This window comes from Primulina huaijiensis, chromosome 14 (assembly GCF_012295235.1).
Source record: "Primulina huaijiensis isolate GDHJ02 chromosome 14, ASM1229523v2, whole genome shotgun sequence".
Classification (NCBI taxonomy): Eukaryota; Viridiplantae; Streptophyta; class Magnoliopsida; order Lamiales; family Gesneriaceae; genus Primulina; species Primulina huaijiensis.
Window position 1 is genome coordinate 14,900,203 of NC_133319.1, and position 19,636 is coordinate 14,919,838.

The 19,636-nt window shown below is 33.5% G+C and overlaps 1 protein-coding gene across 2 annotated transcripts; it reads right to left on the reverse strand.

Moving 5' to 3' along the window:
* Nucleotides 1–687: 687 nt before the first annotated feature.
* Nucleotides 688–18,942, reverse strand: LOC140957757 (ABC transporter C family member 13). Of its 2 annotated transcripts, XM_073415135.1 has the most exons (36): nucleotides 18,833–18,942; nucleotides 17,534–17,575; nucleotides 17,330–17,416; nucleotides 16,825–16,974; nucleotides 16,599–16,730; nucleotides 15,732–15,832; nucleotides 15,011–15,074; nucleotides 14,203–14,454; nucleotides 13,602–13,671; nucleotides 12,343–12,403; nucleotides 12,164–12,251; nucleotides 11,922–12,040; nucleotides 11,616–11,713; nucleotides 11,360–11,426; nucleotides 8,724–8,841; nucleotides 8,496–8,612; nucleotides 8,303–8,383; nucleotides 7,982–8,218; nucleotides 6,971–7,072; nucleotides 6,830–6,897; nucleotides 6,483–6,614; nucleotides 6,243–6,390; nucleotides 5,516–5,796; nucleotides 5,257–5,413; nucleotides 4,027–4,202; nucleotides 3,783–3,894; nucleotides 3,621–3,674; nucleotides 3,084–3,206; nucleotides 2,504–2,602; nucleotides 2,285–2,377; nucleotides 1,868–1,978; nucleotides 1,634–1,798; nucleotides 1,363–1,550; nucleotides 1,097–1,286; nucleotides 847–1,014; nucleotides 688–773 (listed from the first exon to the last, which is right to left on the reverse strand). In XM_073415135.1, exons 1-36 carry the CDS (start codon nucleotides 18,869–18,871, stop codon nucleotides 693–695), a joined length of 4,371 nt encoding a protein of 1,456 aa, XP_073271236.1. In that variant the 5' UTR covers nucleotides 18,872–18,942; the 3' UTR covers nucleotides 688–692. The 2 variants fall into 2 exon arrangements, 1 of the variants encoding a protein (XP_073271236.1); XR_012171685.1 differs by lacking the exon at nucleotides 688–773 and having other exon boundaries at nucleotides 1,097–1,264.
* Nucleotides 18,943–19,636: the final 694 nt, after the last annotated feature.

Below are 19,636 nucleotides of genomic sequence, written 5' to 3' on the forward strand. Positions count from 1 at the left end.
TACCCGATTATATATATAACCAATTTTCCGACGGGTATGATAATAAAGATGAAATTGAATACCCGATAAAGATGAATATAATAAATAAAAATAAGAACAGATGATATAAAATCTTACTCAAACTCAAATCATTATCATCCATGTACTCCACACGAAAGAACCCAATTTCAGAAACTCAATTTTTTATTCTTTATGGACCTTTGACTTGAACATCGAATAAACAGTATGTAAGATTTTAATCTTCACACGTTTTTGTTCTTGTACTTATTTTAAATTAAATGATGTGGTACTTCGATTGTGAACGCTTGCAATCATAAACTTGTTTTGTTTACAAAAATGTAATAAACCAAAATTATCTAAATTACGTAAAAACGATTATTTAAAAGTAGATTTTAATGTATTGGTCGTGATAACATACTTTTATGAAAAAAGAACAGTCACCTACAAATTCTAATTCTAATTCTAATTTAATTCTAGAAATTAAACTTCTAGCGCAAATTTTCAGTATAACACATCACATTAAAAAAAATTCCTAATTGCATATGAAAATTACCACCAAAATTTGTCTAAATGCTTCAAAATTAACTAAAATATTCTGCAGACCATAGCACTAACTAGCCAGCCTATAAGATTAAACAAGAAACAGCTGGATCAACATCTTAAAAACTAGGATAAATTACCAACATATAATTTTACATGGCTGATGCTCTAGCAAAGCTGGAGAATTTAGATGATTCATCAAGAAGAAGTACCTGCGGATTTCCCTGTTCGACCTGAAAAAAAAAAGCAAGAGGGAATGACGTTTTCATGCCTAGAAAACGAGAATCAAATCTCATGTGATATTACCAGTAAGCCTTGATCGAACACAAGGATGTGGTCCATGATCATAACAGTGGAAATGCGATGAGCAATTGTTAAAATGGTCTTGCTTTTACATTCACTTGCAATAGCCTTTTGCAGCTTAGAAGCTGTTTGAGTATCCACGTTTGCCGTGCACTCATCCAAGCAGAGTACCTGAAATATTTGTTAGTTGGAAATAATCTTCACACAGATCTGACTCCTAGTGCAAATTAGTTACTCATATTGGTTTTTGTACCTTAGAAGGCTTGAGAAGACTACGCGCAAGGCAAAGAAGCTGTTGTTGGCCAACGGAGAACGTTGTTCCAGACTCTTTTACTTGAATGTCTAGTCCTCCTGCTGCTTCAATCTCATCTTTCAGACAGCATTTTTCGAGTGTTTCCCATATCTTCTCATTGCTGCTGGTCTGGAACAGATCGAGGTTGGCCCTGAAAATACACGTGGACCACCATAATCTAAGTATTTTCTTCACGGATATGGAACTTTCGAACCATATCTTATTACCTTAATGACCCTTCAAACAGAAAGGAACTCTGGGGAACGATAGCTAATTTGGACCGAAGATCTCTAACTGGGATACCAACAATATCTATACCGTCCAAAAGAATACATCCACCACAAATAGGGTTGAGACGGAATAAAACGTTCAAGATGCTTGATTTCCCGGCACCCGTCCTTCCTACAATTCCCACCTGTTTTAATGTCATGCAGCCAGCCTCTCAGTTCATGTGCAATGAAGTATAAGAGGTGCTCTATCAGAGTAAAATCAACTGACCGATGTGCCTCCAGAGATGGTAAAAGAAACATCAGATAATGCAGGGGGCAAGGACGGCATGTATCTGAGGGTCACATTTTGAAACTCTATCTCTCCTTGAGATGGCCAAGTAGGATCTAATGAATGGCCTCGTCCACTTAATTCTTCTTGAGGGACGTCCATGTACTAAAGTAAAAGCAAATGTGTCACAACGTTATTAACATATCAAGTGCGTAAAATCTTCATCTAACTCACCTGAAGAACTCTCTCAATTGAAACCATCTCCTTCTCCGTTTCAGTGAAGCTTGTCAAAAAACTTCCCAACAACGATACTATAGGGGAAGCATAAGAAAGAGCCAGCCCAACCTATGCATAGAAAGATTATTTTATAATTTAATCATTTTTAATGTGGGATCCTTGATCATTATCCTTCAGATGCCCACTGGCTACACTTATCGGGAATTGCTGCAAAACCATAAACAAGAAACTCTGTGTGCACGGTCACCCTTTTAAGGGACCTTGAACTTGATAATTAAGAAACCAACTTTGTCCTTAACAATTGGCTCCCTCACTCTTAGATGTTCAAAATTGGTTTCCATCACTTTAAGAGGTTGCACTTTGACCAAAAAGAAGAAGCAATTTCACAAGCTTTCAGAATATAAAAATATTTACCAGTCCTGGAGTACCGAAATTGACAGGGAGATATCCATGAGTTCCAATAATAGCCATCACAGCAACAAATGAAACAATAATAGCAGCCAGCAACTAGAAACAAATTTACCCATCATGACTTGTAACAATGTGGAAGTTAATGTCATAAGTATGAAGAACAATTAAATTTCAGGCTTACGGAAATTCAAGTATGAACAAGAAAACTTTTTGGAGGCATACCTGAAGACGAAGAGAAAGCCACAAACTTGCGACTATCTCTGTATAAGAAGTCCGCTGATATAACTGCACATGCTGTAAAAATCTGAACAAGAAAAAATCCTGCACACAAGTTTAATTAATTGACCTCTCTGAGAATTTAAGATGGTGAATCACATAAAAGTTGAACACAAAAACATCTTATGCACAGCCTGGAAGAATTAAACCACAATGAAGCAGCAGATCTATTGATTAAATAACTGATAGTAAAAATATGCATATTTCGCAGAAAAAATGAAGCTTCTAAGGGTTTCATTGAAAAGAAACTCAATACCAAGGAAAAATTCCCCTAGGAAGATAAATACAGGCTTCAGTAAATTAAATACAAAATGAATATCCTATTTTATCAGAAGTACATGACTAACAATCTGTGAGACTAACTCATTCATAACTTATGGCTACCGTACTGGTCACAGTAACTTCCATAAACCAGAGGATGACATTGTAGTAGGATTGTTGGTTATGCTCTCTCAACAGTTAACAGTACAAAATAATGAAGATTCAGATATACAAATCAACTACGGTTGAAATGGTAGAAACTTACCACAGAATTTAAAGCTCTAATTGTTGAGGAACCATCTAATGTTTCGCTAAATGAAGTATAAATAGGTGAACGAGAAACACTGTCCAGTCTTCTCAATTCCCGCGAGGTTGATCTGTAGTAAAACTGAAAATTGCTAAGTAAGTAAATCTGCTATTTAAACTCTTCACACCATTGCGAGTTTCATAGCTTATTACAATACCAATCAATTAGTCGAGGACATTTCGCACAAAATATAAAGGCTGAAAGCATTAAAATGAATAACCTAGCGCAAATGATTGACCATTTCATTTTATCTAGCTTCCAGTGTATATAGAATGACGGAGGTCCCTCTAGCAAGAATCCTAGTTAATTACACCATATAAAGCTGTTATATGGGTGGCTAGCCAATATTTGTTCTAATTTATCCTGGTCAACCTTTTATTTTTCTACAGGAATGCCCTCTATATTGGTATACAATCCAAAATAAAAAAGATGCAAACCTGTGCTTTGAATCTTGTCCCTCTATAGGTATATACTCCTAAAAGATATGATGCAAACCTGTAATTTTCTGTACACGAACCAAAAGGGCAATAACAGAAGCAAAAACATGACCTGCACATACAAAGTAATCCCATTAGCCACAAACTTGGCATATTACAAGGTTTTTAAGGAATCAATAAAGGTAATTAAACAAATTGAACTGCTAAGGCCTGCTATTACCTGGACAAATGACAACACCATAGCAATTCCCAAGAGGGCCACAAAATTAGCCAAAAGAATGTTGAGAATAAAAGGAAGAGAATCATCAATGGTATAAAGATCTGAAGACAATCTATATATTCCAGTCAGTATAGAAGTGGAAAAATATGGTATAAAGATCTGAAGACAATCTATATATTCCAATCAGTATTGAAGTGGAAGAATATGACGAACTTCAAGTATTTTTTGTGGGATGCCATGCTACCTGTTTAATATTCTTCCACTTGGGTTCTGATCAAAGAAACTGATAGGTGAATCGACAAGTTTATGTAGCAACTGATCATGTACTCTAATAGCAGCCCGTAAACCACCAAATGCGAAAGAAAATGCTCTCACCAATGTCAAAGACGAATTAAACAAACAGAATATGCTGAGGATGACCTGAAAAATCAAATAAGCAGTTATGATAAACAGGTTTTACAAATGGCATAAGTCAGTTATGCTCTTCTTTTTGTCAGACTTTGAAAACACCAAGCAAGAGAGGCAAAAAATATCACTTAAATTTTTTAAATGTGTGTGAGTTATATCTTTCATTACTGATTGCTTTATTTGTGAACTCTAGACCCATAGATAAACCTCTTTTATGCAATACCCGACTTTCTGATTGTTTTCCGAGCTTCCACGTCCACATGTTACATAAACCAAAAGAGTTCGAGCTTGAATTCTTGGAATTGTTCACTTAACAAGTCAAGCTAGAAGAACGGTTGACCTTGAGTTCATAGGTGAATAGATTTATATATCCATATGCGTGTGGGTATGATGACTTTTTTTAATGTTCACTCGAAGTAAACAGTAAGTTACGTCCATAAAATTATATAATCTTTATATATTCGTGAAGATATTATGAAATGCACAAACTTATAATTAGTAACCTTCCCTCTGCATCTATTTACATATAACATTCCCTCTACATCTATTTAAAAAGTAATCTTCTTTTACTACAAACATATTATTAACCCATTGCAAAATGCTATTTTAATAAATAGAGTTTATTTTTTAAAATTCATATTTGTTTAAGGTCATTGACCCAATTCTTCCGTGTTGAAGTGAACAAGTAAATTTCCTTATTAAACTGATATGGACCAACATCAATTCAAGTTTTATTCAGAATTAAGCATTTGCTTTGTTCCATGATCAAGAGCGATTATGATTGGAAGTTCAAAGTGGATCAGCCTAATTCAAGTCCAAATTATGTAGTTTAGTTACAGGCTGTATAGATTTATTTAGTAATTTTTGTTAGGGGCCTAATCACATCTATTTCGAGCCCCGGCATAATTGTTTATTTTCTTTAATGGTCATATTATTTTATTAGACCATTTTTATTGGTCTAAAATAAGTATTATTTTAAGCCCATAATTACATAATCAATTTAGGCCTTACACACACAATTTCTTATAGGATATCGTTTATATTTTCAATAAAAAAAATTGTTTACCAGATAAAAGGTGGTGGAATACTCTCTTTGATTGCTTCCTGTAGTGTCAACCCAATATGACAACCACAGATCATTGCCATTACGAGAAACTTGCATCAAGATTGCTGAGAGGCAAGTGATAATAGTAATGAACCAACCAGAGAATGCAGCATAATTTCTGTGGGAGATGAAACTAGATGGTAAAATTGAATTTAAAAATAGCTAGGTCATTTAAATCTGTTGTTTAGGCAGACTATGAATTGACAAAGTGAAAACTCACTGATAAACTTTTAATTCTACTCTGCCCTCCTTTCTTGTCTCAACTTCAATGATGTCTTGAACTTCAATTGAAGTGTTTTCACACTCAACTTCCTGAGTATTCTCAATGTATTCAATCAAACTACTCGTTTTTTTCCCTTTGTTGTCTACTTCGGGAAATGCGTTGGAATCATTTAAGGATATTAATGAAGCATAGGAAGCAACATATGAGTCGGCTGAATTTCCCACACACTTCACATGTCCTTTTTCCATCACAACAATCACGTCCGCCAAATGTATTGCCTGCAGAATTCCAATAATGGTTCCACAATTCCATCCATGCAAGTGCTAAAATAAAAGGTTCCTCATATAGTCACGCAAATCCTTGTATGTGAAACATTAACTATGCTATGTGTATAGTTCAAGTTGCAAAGATAACCTCACTATAACTTGTTTGAACTTCTTAAATTGTTTAACATGCACATAGACAAGGGGCATATTTTTGTATGCTAAGATCATTTATTTATCGAGTATAATTTTTATATGATTCTGTGCTACCCACAAGATGGACAAAATAAAATCTAAAACATGTCTGGCCTTAGTAGAATGAAGTCTTATAATAGAAAAGAATCACTACAATTCACTGGTTTTAAACTTGTTCAATAGTTATTGTCAGTTTGAGGCATGAAAAATGGATTACAAAACAGATAATATTAAAACCTGAATGTGTTGTATCCAATAAAAAAAACCTGGATGTTATGAGTACAAAGAATGCGAGTCTTCTGATTCATAAGATGGCTAAGAATGGCATTTTGTAGAATTGAGCATGCTACATGCACGTCCACAGCACTCAAAACATCGTCGAGCAGGTATACATCGGGTTCATGGTAAAGAGCTCTGTCCATTGCCATGATAAAACAAAAAGGATTGAGAGAAATAATTGATGTATTGTGCAACAATTCAAATATGACGCTGTCAGTGGATATCACCTGGCAAGCGCAAGACGAGCTTTCTGTCCCCCAGATAAATTGACTCCTTTTTCACCAACACAAGCAATATCACCTCCTAACATTAGTGAAACGTCAAGATCCAAAGTGCATGCCCTTAATATTTCCGAATATCTGCTCGAGTAAAAGGATAAAGGAAAATTTTCTTAGAAATATTATATTTTGAGATATTTTTTTAGAAATATTATTTTCTGAGTTTGACTCGTGTAGGATTAACAACTGACAGAAAACTCTCGCTTTTAAGAATTGAAGGCCCTCACTGGGTTGAATATATTAGAAAAAGAACCTTTACTTGTTGTCATACATAAAGGTGCATGGAATACAATTACCTTTTCCCATTGTAGTCCTTCCCTAGCAAAATATTTTCACGTATAGTTCCAGACATTATCCAGGGAATCTAAAGGAAAAGTGAATGAAAATTTTGAGTTTGAAAGCAGGTACAAGAATGACGACAGGAAGAGTTAATTAACCTGTGGTACATATGCTTTGGTTCCACTCAAATGTATTGATCCATTGACGAGTCTGGCTTCCCCCAGAATCATATTTAAAAGGGATGATTTACCTGATCCAACCTGTAGCACAGAGTAGATCTTCAAATATTTATTTAAAATCAAGGGATTTTACTTCAAGAGGAAACCTGTTTTATTGTGAAAAATAAGAAGGATTAGAACTATGAAAAGTTCAATACCATCAATTCAATTAAACGGATTGTTTCCATTAAAACAATAATGCAAATCAGGGTACTGTCTACATAAACTCGAGATAAAATTGGAATTTTTAGAGGAGATACGGATCTGGCATACTTTACCAAAGCTAGGATATCCAAGTGTATCTATCAAGCATTTTTGGAATGTGTCTGAACTCAGATTTATTTCATCATTACATGATCCAAATAATTCTAGTCTATTTTTGAAAGTTCACTGTCTGATTCTTCTTAGCTCCATTAACTCAAGCACACAAGTTCAACGAATATTCTAGCTTTTTACCATTAATGATTTTAAAATAAAATGGTGTATCGCTTGAAACTTCTTACTTGTCTGTCACCTACTTTAATTCAGATTTCAGACACTAAAAACATTACGCTTGGATGGACCTAAGTAATCAATATTCATTACAAAATGAACTTCTAAACTCCAAATCACGGGGAAGTAAAAAACGTAATCGGTGGCAAGTAAGATTTACAAATAAGGCATCCATACATCTAATTAAAACGCTGCTAGAGTTCCTCCACTTGTAAAAGATCCTTTACCTCAAATTTTAACAGTCACATAATTATTGTCCTCGTAAAAGTTTGGAAACATGGAGATAAAGTAAATTATTTTTACTTAGTACCAGGCATCTACAATAAATAAATTTGACAAACATGAGTCTCTTACCAGATCTTTAATATTAGAAAACTCACCATAAGAAGTTTTGAAATGTCACAGACAAAAAAAAAAATCCATTTATCATGGAATATTTATCATGCAAGTAATATTTACCTCTCCAATCACAGCTACCATAGAACCCTTAGGCACAAAAAGATTAACATGCTCCAAGACCAAATCAAATTCCATTTCGTTGTTGCTTGACCATGTACAAGATGCATCATTGGCAGCAACAGCAGCTTCTTTACCATTAAAATGCTTATCACAGTCGAACGTGGTTGAAATGCCAAGCCTAGCATCACTTTCATAACAAGAGAGGTACCTGCTCAATCGGCTAGTTGATATAGCAGCCTGTAAGATATAATAGATCTTATTATTCTGATACTATCATCTTTGCAGTATTATATTTCAGAACTGAAGAATATGAAAACTCACATCAATCAACCCATTGATGACCCATGGGAATGAGTTCAGAGGAGAGATCAGATTGTTAAATAGAGCAAGACAAGTGAAAACCTGAAACTCAATTCAAGTTAAAGTAACACGAATTCATTGATGCCGAAATTGCAGGAGATTTTCTTTAATAATATCTGGTATTCGCAGAGTAATAGAGAAATAGTGACCATACCGTCGCAGCATCAAGCTTGTGGCCCATTAGAGTATATAGTCCAAATGTGGAAAGAGAAAATAGGGTAGGAGTTGTTGCCCAAAAGAACACACAACAGGCATCCAAATATTTTCTTGTCTAACATAGAGAAGAGTAGCACATAAGCTCAAGTGTTTAGCAACTTCCTGACATGCAGAATGATTACAAATTCAACTGATTCTGAGCATGTCTTAACAAAAATCTTCTTACCGATAGATGTTGAACTTCGGAGGACCTTGTCTTCATTAACCAGCCAGCAAAAAGAAGTTCCCAGCCACACATTTTTATAGTGCGGATGTACGAGAGTAGTTCAGCTGTTTTTCTGATCCTGCTCAATGACTTTTTTGTATCAGAGTTTGTACATTGTATAAAATATCAATGGTGCACGGACCATCGCACTCTCAAATTAGTAGTCAACAGGAATATTTTGCTTATTTGGTCCATTAATTCACAGCCCCATTCAGCTGCCATTAAGGTTGACTTAGAGTAAGTGCCCGATGAACCAACTTGTGGCTTAGGTTTTATTGAATCTTATATAAAAACAATCTTTATTTTAATAATATTTTACGGTTTTATCCAATTATGAAAATTACTTTATTTATATATTCATGCAAACTGCATAGATAAAGCTCTTGGATATACAATAAGTATCATGAGGTTTGTCTCACAACGTATGATCATGAAACTCATTAGGAAGTGTACCGTTTATTCTAAACAGGTTCTTAGTCGAATCAGCCGCTTATAATAAGGATAAAGGTCGCTTGAGTTTGAGATCATATTTCATTGGTAAGGACATCGAGATGTTCATTCATATAAATGGGTGATCATTTGATGATGCACTGAACAACCCTTCCTCAAACTGTCCAAGTGGTTATCAATTATCGAGTGAAATAGTTCGCAGTTATGGTTGTACACCATTAGTCATTTGACCAGGGACAACGTATAGGCTAGAGGTAGTAGCATTCACTTTTATACGTTATCGACTACATTGAGGGTCATCAAATGGGGATGTTGGGTGTAGTTTCGAAATACGTAAGAATCAATGAATTGTAGTCAGGGATTCACCATCTGCGTAGATATTTCATGTGATCTGACGAGTTAATAGTGCAAGGAATCTCTGGTCAGAATAAGACATGTGTATTTTGAAAAGTTTTCCTCAGTTGCACATACCATGACACTATTATTACTCAAAGATATATCACATCGTTATCGAATTCATTTGCAACTCACAATCTACTAATGGTTGCAGATTCGATCGGGATATATGAGTTGAAGGGACCGTACTGTATGATAATTGATAACAATAACTTAAGGTTCTTGCAAGCACTATCAGTGATACATAAGGGATCATGGGGCGATACTCCTAGACGCTCTTACCATGATCCGATGGGTACAATCAGACTTGAGTTCTGACATTCTTGATCAAGAGGTTTATGAAAAGAATGAGGCTAATTAAGGTAAGCCCGGATAACAATAAATGTTATTCACGATCATTGTGAACCCACGACTGGCTATATTTCTGAACCATTGAAGGTCACACAAGTATTAGATTTTGTGTTCCCGTTGAGATAATCAAGTTCAAGGAGATGAATTTGGCAACTATAGTTTGATGGAGATCAAGCAGATCGCTTATAAATGCGTTTATAAGTTGATTCCATATGATGGAAGATGTTGAAGTTAGCTTAACAGCTAATTAACTAACTAGAGTGAAACTGCTTATTTTAGTGAAGGAGTTCACAAAACTGGCAGCCGCAAAAAATGGATCAGTGCAAAATTTTCATTTTTCATTGTATGAACGAGATTTGTACCCTGGACACATCGTTGCTGTCTGATCGTCGATCGGGGTTATAATGAATTCACAATTATTTATTTAATCAATTTAGAACCTACTAATTAAATAATAATGTTAGTAGTGGTCACTACTCAGTGCAAAATTTTCATGAAATATTCAGAAAGAGTCTAGAATATATTAAATAATTAATTGAGTAATTAAATAAAAGTTATTTAATTTAAATCATAAATATATTGATTTAATTATGCAAGATATTTTCAAGAGTGGAAAATACATAAATGAGATATTTTAAATAATTGAATAACAGTGTCCTGATCCAAGTATGATTCCTGATCTGATCAAGAATCAAAACTTATAAATATTTCATTAAAGATTATATGAAATAACATAACTTTTACACCAAAATTTGTTAACCAAAATTCTCTTCTCTCCTCCACACATAGTGTTTTCAGCCAACTTGAATTTTGAAGAAAAAATTTCGGCCACTTCTTATGGCGCCGCCTCTCCTCGTCGGATTTTTGAAATTCCGCCGATCCAATCTCGACGCAAATTTCGTTTAGATCTCTAGTGCGATCTATACGAGGAATCCAGTCTCTAATCTTGGATCTTATTTGACGATCGAAGAAGGCGTAAGATCCTTTCTTAGGTATTTATAAGAAAAACCATCTCCTCTAATCCCGAACTGGTTTGCTATCCACCGTTAAACACGCAAAGGTAAACAGATCTAAACACACTATGAATGTTTTAATCATACGACGCCCAAGGAACGTTTTGAACATCAAACAAAATTTTTTAAACTTCCGTTACGTCTTGGGTGCGAGAAAACGGTACTCCAACAAGTTCTACAAAGAACTTTTTTTTGTTCTGTTCTCTTAAATGTTTGCATGCACAAATATTCTAACATGTCATCCATTATGGATTCTAACCCTGTCCTAAAGCCAACACCCAAACCTGTCTCAGCATTGCACTAACTAGAATATTGGGAAAGATGAGACAATGGTATAGCCAGAGGCAAGTTCTAGGTTATCATGGAGTCTCGAAAAAATGTATATACCTTTCATCCTTCTGCTCCATCATATTTTTTGTGGCATTCGCAATCAAATTAGCAATCCACTTGTTAACTGTGAATTAAATTGTGAACAACTAAGAATATAATTCAGCTCTTATTAAAATTAACATAAGATTTGGGGGGAAAATGTCTAAAAGCAATTAAGAAAAAAGTAACTGTAGCTTGACAACTGAAGGATAGTTCAAATCAATTATCATTTGGATGTGAACAACTTAATAAACAAATCACTTTGTTGAGATACCTGGAATTAGCAAAATAGTAATCGCTAGCCCGGACACAAAGGCAAAGTTGACTTGTTTATATAGAAGATAGAGAGCAATCCCAATTTGCAAAGGCAAGCTGATGCAATTACAAAACATGCAATGATTTAAAACATAGGATTTGCTGATGTATTTGGCACATTTATCTGGTGATACCAACTCACATACTGTTTCAGAGAGGGTATTATATAACTTCATTGATCAGTTAGGTGAGGTAAGATGTGTAATATCTAGAAAATAAAATCTGAGGAAACACGTCTATAGTTTTAAAGGACTAGAATTATAACCTCCACATATCATGGACACTATTGCACAGGTTTACAATCCTGTCAGCGTCAACAGACATAAATGTTTGAATTTCTCCTTCAGAAAATTTTGATCTCTCTGCTAAGCTAACACAAAGACACTAAGAGAATATATGCAGGCAGTCAGCAATATATAATCATGCATCCTGTATAGGAAAAAACCGATGAGATAATACATTGCATTTTGAGAAAATACAGTTTCAGGAGCTATTCTAAAGATTTACCTTACGATAAATGAGAGTCATAATGCTAGATCTCAACTTCAGCCTCAGTTGTGAAAGATGAAAAGTATATTGTGTATCAAGGAATGATCTACGCAAATAAATGAATATTTAAAACAGAGTATCACTAGAAATCATAAGAAAAATCATAAATAACTATATGGGAAGCGAAAAAATATTACTTTAAAACAGATACGAAGCCCAATGATATTGCAAGGACATAACCATCAACATGTTTGGAACCTGTTAGATGAACAAAAAATCAATATATTTTTCAATTTCCTTGCACCATTTATCCCACTGTCCTTCAGCAGCACTTCACAAAAACAAGTTGCAATAGCTCAATACATTGTGAGTTGAAATGATGTAAATAGTATGAGGTGTTTATTGGAGCAAAGATTAGGATAACACATAATCTAGTCTATATTATAATTTGTCTAGGGAATCAGTTGCACTCCAATTCAAGAAAAAAAACTGAACTTCACCTATATAGGTCTTATACGATATAACTATAATCACCAAGCTTGACCATAGATGAATCCATGGTCATAGTTTAAATTGGGATAAATGCTTTTTTTTTATTCAAAGTATTATACATGCTATAGAAACTAATAATAGAATATAGGTGATTCTTGTGCTTTTGAATCAACTCATCTATAAAATTTACATGAAGCTGTAGGAAAATGGTCAAAATAGAAAGCAAGAAAACATAATTCATGTGATTCAGCCACTAACTTGTAAGATAAAATGGTTTTGAGAAAACTTGCACCATAATGCATACAAAACTGGGAAACATCAAGACAAAGATCAGATCTTCCATCTTCTAGAGACTTATAAACAGAATGATTGTGACCACAGGAGGATAGACAAGCAAAGATAAACCAAACAATAAGAAAAAATCATTCTAGAATAGTGACTAGATATGAACTAGGAACAATAACCAGGACAACATTGTTCCTTCTTCTTGTATTTTTTTCTTTCTTCTTTTTTTTTGTGCATAATTTATGATTAAAAAAAATCATAAAGTTTACTAAGATACCACTTTGAAAAGTGCAATAATAGCAAGACAATACCATAACATAGCATTTTACATGGTTCGACCATGCAAACATACATTTATCAGGCAAATGTTCGAAACGTCAAAACTCTTTCTCTCTCTAAATTTAGGGTGCAATAATTAACCCTTTCTATAGGTGAGAGAATATTTATGCATAAATATGGTAGAAATTATTGTAAATAACAATAAAATCATATCAAAGTTTTATTATAAGATTGATGATATCATCTCCAAATCCTGAAATCCATAAACATGGCACAAAATATAGTTAACTATATTTTTGAATATCATCTTTTGTTTACAACAAAAAGAAAAAGAAAAAGAAAAAACAAACAACAACGAACCTAGAAACCTACAGAGGTAAAATGTTTGAAATACGTAAACCTTGTTGAAGGAATCGAATTAGCTTGTTGAGAAGTAGTGGTCCAGCAAAGCCAATGCAGTCGTTTAGCACCTAAAAAAGCAGGTAATTGACACGGCAAAAAAAAAATTGAATGAAATGAGAACGGAATTCATATATCTATAAACTTCAACTTGCCAAAGAAATCTATAATGTAACACTAAATGGCTTCACATACTGTTTAAGACGTAAATTATCTGTATTATAATATACATTATGAAATTTTTCTCTGGCATAGCTTTCTGCAAGTTGTAAACAACGTAACACACCAAATTCATAAACTCAACTATGTCTTTTTGAAAACATAGTGATCTACAAATTTCCAACCATTTGTTTCCATATGAGACAGTGAGAAACTCCTGAACTTTCTAATTTCGAAAAACATGAGGACAAGCAATATAATTAAAATGAGTTGTGGTTATTGTGATAATTCTAAGAAGCAAATCTTTGATGATGTGAGAGACATTAAATTTCTTTATGTCTTCAGATGAGGTGATAAACTCAAATTTATTTCAAAGATTGAATAACACTTCAAGGCAAATATTACAGCCAAATTAAAGTGATAGGTAGAATACAATGTATTACCTTTACCAGACCTATGCAAAAGTAAGGCCATCCATAAGCCGAGCAAATTGTCTTGAACAAAGAAGGGTGATTAAAGTTATTTGTCCGTTGAGCTTCCCAAAATTTCAGTATCATATTATGGCAAAAAGATGGATCCATATCTACTGGTAGCTTCAGTAAATCTTCAAACTCAAGCTGCTTATTTGCACCATGTTGCATTACAGGATCAACCAATTTGAATGTCATGAAATGCCAAACTTTACAAATGATTCCCTTCAACGATAATATAAAAGAGGGCATAATCAAAATCTGGTTCACATGCATAATTAAAATCTGGCTCACAGTGGGTGCATACCTTAAATCTCATTGAAACAGTTTAGTGATTGTTATTCACAGAGATTGTAATAGTGTGTTTGGATTTATGGATTCAATTAAAAATTTAAAATCTTCAATTTTGAGTGCTCGCTCTTGAAGAAATACAAAAAGTTTATTGCAAAAATAAAAACTAAGATTTTGAAACTAATTGTTCAAACTTTGCAAGGGAAATGACATATTATCATGGTACAGCTGATACATGTGGGCCAAGGTTTTCACATTTTTAAGTTGATGAAGTTGCAACTGAGAAGTGATATAAATTTGTGATACATGACGACTTTTAAGAGCAGGGAAAAGCCAATGGAACATTGAATTCAGCAATAACAAGTAAAGAAAATAGTTAATTTACCAGCAACATTAATGTTAAAATGGGCCTCCATTAGCTCTTTTATACATGATAAATGTCACTTCGAAGCACCAAAAAGAATAGAAGAATGATGGAGAATATTCATACCATGTCCCTGAAATTATCTTTTTCGATTTCCATTTGGTAAGGGAGGAGAGGTTCCACGATTAAACTGAAGGTAACACATGACAGATATACTACATCAGTATTATAAACATAAACTAACTTTCACATTGATTTGCATATATGTATATCAAATATAATTTACATTTTAAAAGAAACTCTATGAAGATAAGAATAATAATAGTTTTTTTACTGCTCAGGCAATATGAAGCAACATTGAACAACCTAAAAGAGAGCATGTCAATATTTTGAGTAAAAAAACCATGTCAGTGCCTCGATAATAGAGTAGGGATCGCAAAAACTTCACAAAAATAAAACCTTTGATCGCAAGAGATGAAAAATATAGTCTTTATTTATTTCAAGCCTTTAATAGTAAAATATGATGAGTGCACCTTCAATATCAACATTAAATTCAGAAGTTTGTTTAGTTTAATACATGATAAGGTGGCTTGGCCATCTAGAAAACATATCAACCATTTCAACTTCATTTGCTTCTTCACAATGTTACATACTATTTAGAGAGGTAGTTGACAAAGATAGCATGGATTTCATGTAATTCAACAATGCAACGTCTAACACAATAGATTTCCACCATTATTTTCGTTGATTACTTTAATTGTTATTAACGGGGACGTCAAACATTCTTACAATGATTTTCCAAGAACTTGAAAAGCTAAACCTTAAACCTTTATGAGATTAGAGCTACCTGCTTTCATAATTTGCGGCTTTTACTCTAATTATGTTTATCAAAATCCCAAAAAAGATGTCTGTGAGAGCCCCACAGATTTCCATGGTCCATTTCAAAACCTGTGAATGAAGATGCACAACACACAAATATGTCAACTTCTTTATTTCATTTTATCCTTAAATGTGTCTCTTTTCAATCAAGCATCACACAGAGGAAAAGGATTCGAAGAGAAGATTTCAGACAATGACATTTGATTAGAACTTTGTGTACAAATACAAATACTTGAATATCCATTTCCTATCTTTAATCAACTTCTTAGAACATGTACAGAATGAGGTGAAGCAGAAAAGAACAGGCTCTTGAGAATAACTGAAGGAATAGGCAATGACACATAGCAGGCATAAAAAGCCCGCAGAATTTCATAAATGATTGAATCAGGTAACATTGTTCTCCGATTCCATAGTTAGCCACCATGACTCGTCGTTTAGCATTTCTAGCTTTAAATTAACTAATTTAAAAGAACGTCATTCTCCACATTGCAACTGCAGTTGTATGATCTATTCTTGTTATTATTGGCAATCTTGAACTTCAAATGATTACCAGAAACTGAGTGAAATATAATAGGGTTGGAAGCTTATTGAGAATTTTTCTATGCAGCAATCAAACGTTGACATAATGCCAACTGCCATCATACAGCATATGTACATGCAGAGAAAATCCGTGATCACCTCAGATGCAACCTATTTCCAGTGTGTCCAAGACTCCAAATAGCGGAACATAAAACCTTTCTTGAGTCTCATTCAACAAGGCATGTGCTTAGGAGAAGATGCACAGTCTATAATATCTGAGATAAAGTGATAATTACGTAATTTATGTGATGATTACCCCAGGTGAAGAAAGAACAATTTGCAGTTGAGGGATCAAGAGAGCAAGTTTTGCTATCCACCAAAAACACAGCATTCCATTGGATAAGACATCCAACCAACTTCCACACCTTGATACAAGTAGAATGATCACCTGAGATTCACAAAAAACCAAACTATAGTTTAAGAAAACAATATGAACGCTGTCCTCCTGGATTTTCTATGAATTAAACTAAATTTTGGTTTACCCAGACTGAGAATCGTGAGCATCTAAAGAGCCATTCATGATACGGAGTGGATTGGGTGCTCGTCTTCGCAAGAACCACCATGTCAAAAGTTGTAACACATGCTCCAAAAGCAGCTAGAATGTACACTAAAATTCTTGCTGAAAGATGTATCTGCAAAATTCGACATCATTGCAGAAAAATTTAAAAAGCTCATAGAGAGACTCAAAAGAGAAGAGCATAAGTAAACAACATCATAGAATGGATACGCTTTATGTAGAAAGATTTAAAATGCTTCAATACTACACAAACAAAGCATAGCAGTAATTATCAGTAATCACCGCAGATACGTGAAAATATTAGCAAGTCAATTATATGAGACATAACTCGAGATTAGTTCAAGAATACGACAAAGACTTCTGTTAATTCTTCTGGATCACCCTATTAAATTTTCCTTCACTATATGTAGCTGCAATTACACATATACAAAATTCCATGGATAATTAAACAATAAAAGTTTTTTGCGTACCCTCCTCATATCTTTATGCTGCTTATTAAAAATTCCAAGCCCAGCAACCATAACATCAGTAGCCACATTTGCTCCAAAACCTAACACTGTGAATTTAGCTAAGGAAAAACAATGAAGGACGCATATGGGCACATACGAGGGTAGTCTTAGAAGTCATATGATTAAATATAACATAAAAAAAAAAAAATTGAAACTCAAAGGATATAAGTTGTCAAAACACTCAGAAACTCCATTTTTATTCCACACCTGATCAGCAAAAGTAAAATCAAGATTCAAGTTAGAACCATCAGAAAATCAACAAAAGAAATTATTGCCTTATATCAATGTATTGTGCATAAGAATCATAAAACACATGCTGCGATACACGTTTTAAGTGGGACAAATTCTCTTCTTTTCACATTCCTTCAAAAACCCAAGACTTTATCCTCAACCTATATGAACATTGAATTATTAAACAATGCTAAATAGCCTATACCTTTCAAGATTCAAGAAATTTACCGGTTGAATCAACTATAATCAATGATGGAGCCATTATTTTCGTATGGGGGACAAAAGTAAAGCTCGAGCTCAAAAGATTTTAGAGGGAGGGGCAACTCATATTTTTCTGAAAATATTATGCATCAAATATATGTGTACATGAAAAATTGATGCCATCCCAGTCCACTTCTCTTATTCCGCCACTGACCTTAGAAATACAGAACTCGTATTTTAGACATACAAGATGTACAACAAAACCAACAGTGTTGAAGAAAGTGTGACGGCCAAAAGGAGTACAAGCCTATTGTATTGCACAAAATCCTTGATATACATGTGAAAATGAATAAAAAAATTTCCACACCCATTAAAAAAGTCGTGTAATCTCAAAGACCACAGCGAAATAGAACGTCATTATCTATTGTCATAAGCAACATCTCTGTATTATTTTTCGTTTATATCAAGAAAAAACTACCAAAAAGAGAGTGTAACTCAGTCACTAATTGTCCAAAATACAAAACTAAAGGCGAATAAAAAAATTTTCATCATCCGGAATACAAATTGCATTGTTTTCTGATGCATAAAAGAAAATAAAAAGAGAAGACGATAGGTTCATTTTGCACTTTGATTACATGTATGCTCGCTTAATAGAAAATCAAGAGTTCCATTTAGAATGGCAAGGAAAATAAATAAAATCCAAAACATTTAACCAATACTTCGTTATGATTGCACAAGAAACACAAGAACGAATGCTGCAGCTCATTTACATCACAGGTATTCACTGATTTTTTTATTTTTTATTTTTTTGGTGATGACACACATTCTGTGTGTCTGAAAGGTCCATGACTCCATGCTTTTCAAGATTCAATCAATAACCGTGTAACTCAGGGGTTTACGTAATCCTGTCGCATAAATGCTTGAAACTCCAAAATTAAACGTGAATAAAATTTCCCACAATAATTCTAATGCCCACAAATTACAAAAAGATAGAAGAAGAAGAAGAAGAAGAAGAAGACAATTTGTGCATACATATGGAGAATCAGGGCAGATGTATTTCACCAACTCCATAGCTCTGTCAGTAATGAAGCTCAGTTCTCCACGAACTACAGATGGCCAATGGGATGGCTTTATATATGCGAAAAGGTGGCGAGTAAAAAAATTAACAAGTAAAGGATAAATTATTATTATTATTATTATTATTATTAAGTTTGAGATACGTAAAATAATTAATTTTGGTGATATGATTTATTTATATTATTATAGTATTAAANCTATCAATTAACAGATAAATTAATTTCGAGTTGGTCTCCTATGAGAGCGTCTCACAGATCTTAATTTGTGAGACGGGTCAACCTTAACGATATTCACTATAAAAAGTAATACTTTTAGCATAAAAAATATTATTTTTTCATGGATGACCCAAATAAGAGATCTGTCTCACAAATACGATCCGTGAGACTGTCTCACACAAGGTTTTGCCATTAATTTCAAGTTGTGTCAATAGATAAATTTCTAACACTTCCGTTATATTTATTTTAAAAAATGACATCCGTTTGTAAAAAAATAAAATAAAATAAAACAATTTTAAAGTTTTCTTCAATCATACCTATAAACAATATCCAATAATTTTATCTCAAAAAAAAATCCAATATTTTTTGAAATAACTAATCTAAATAATTGCGCATATTCTTTAATAAATTATGATTATAATAATTTCATCCATATAATAATCATATGTATGACTTAAAACATCCATTTAAACTAAAATGGTAAAGTTTATTAAATTTTAATTGCGATCTATATTTGTTGAATTAATGTCATGTATAAATTATT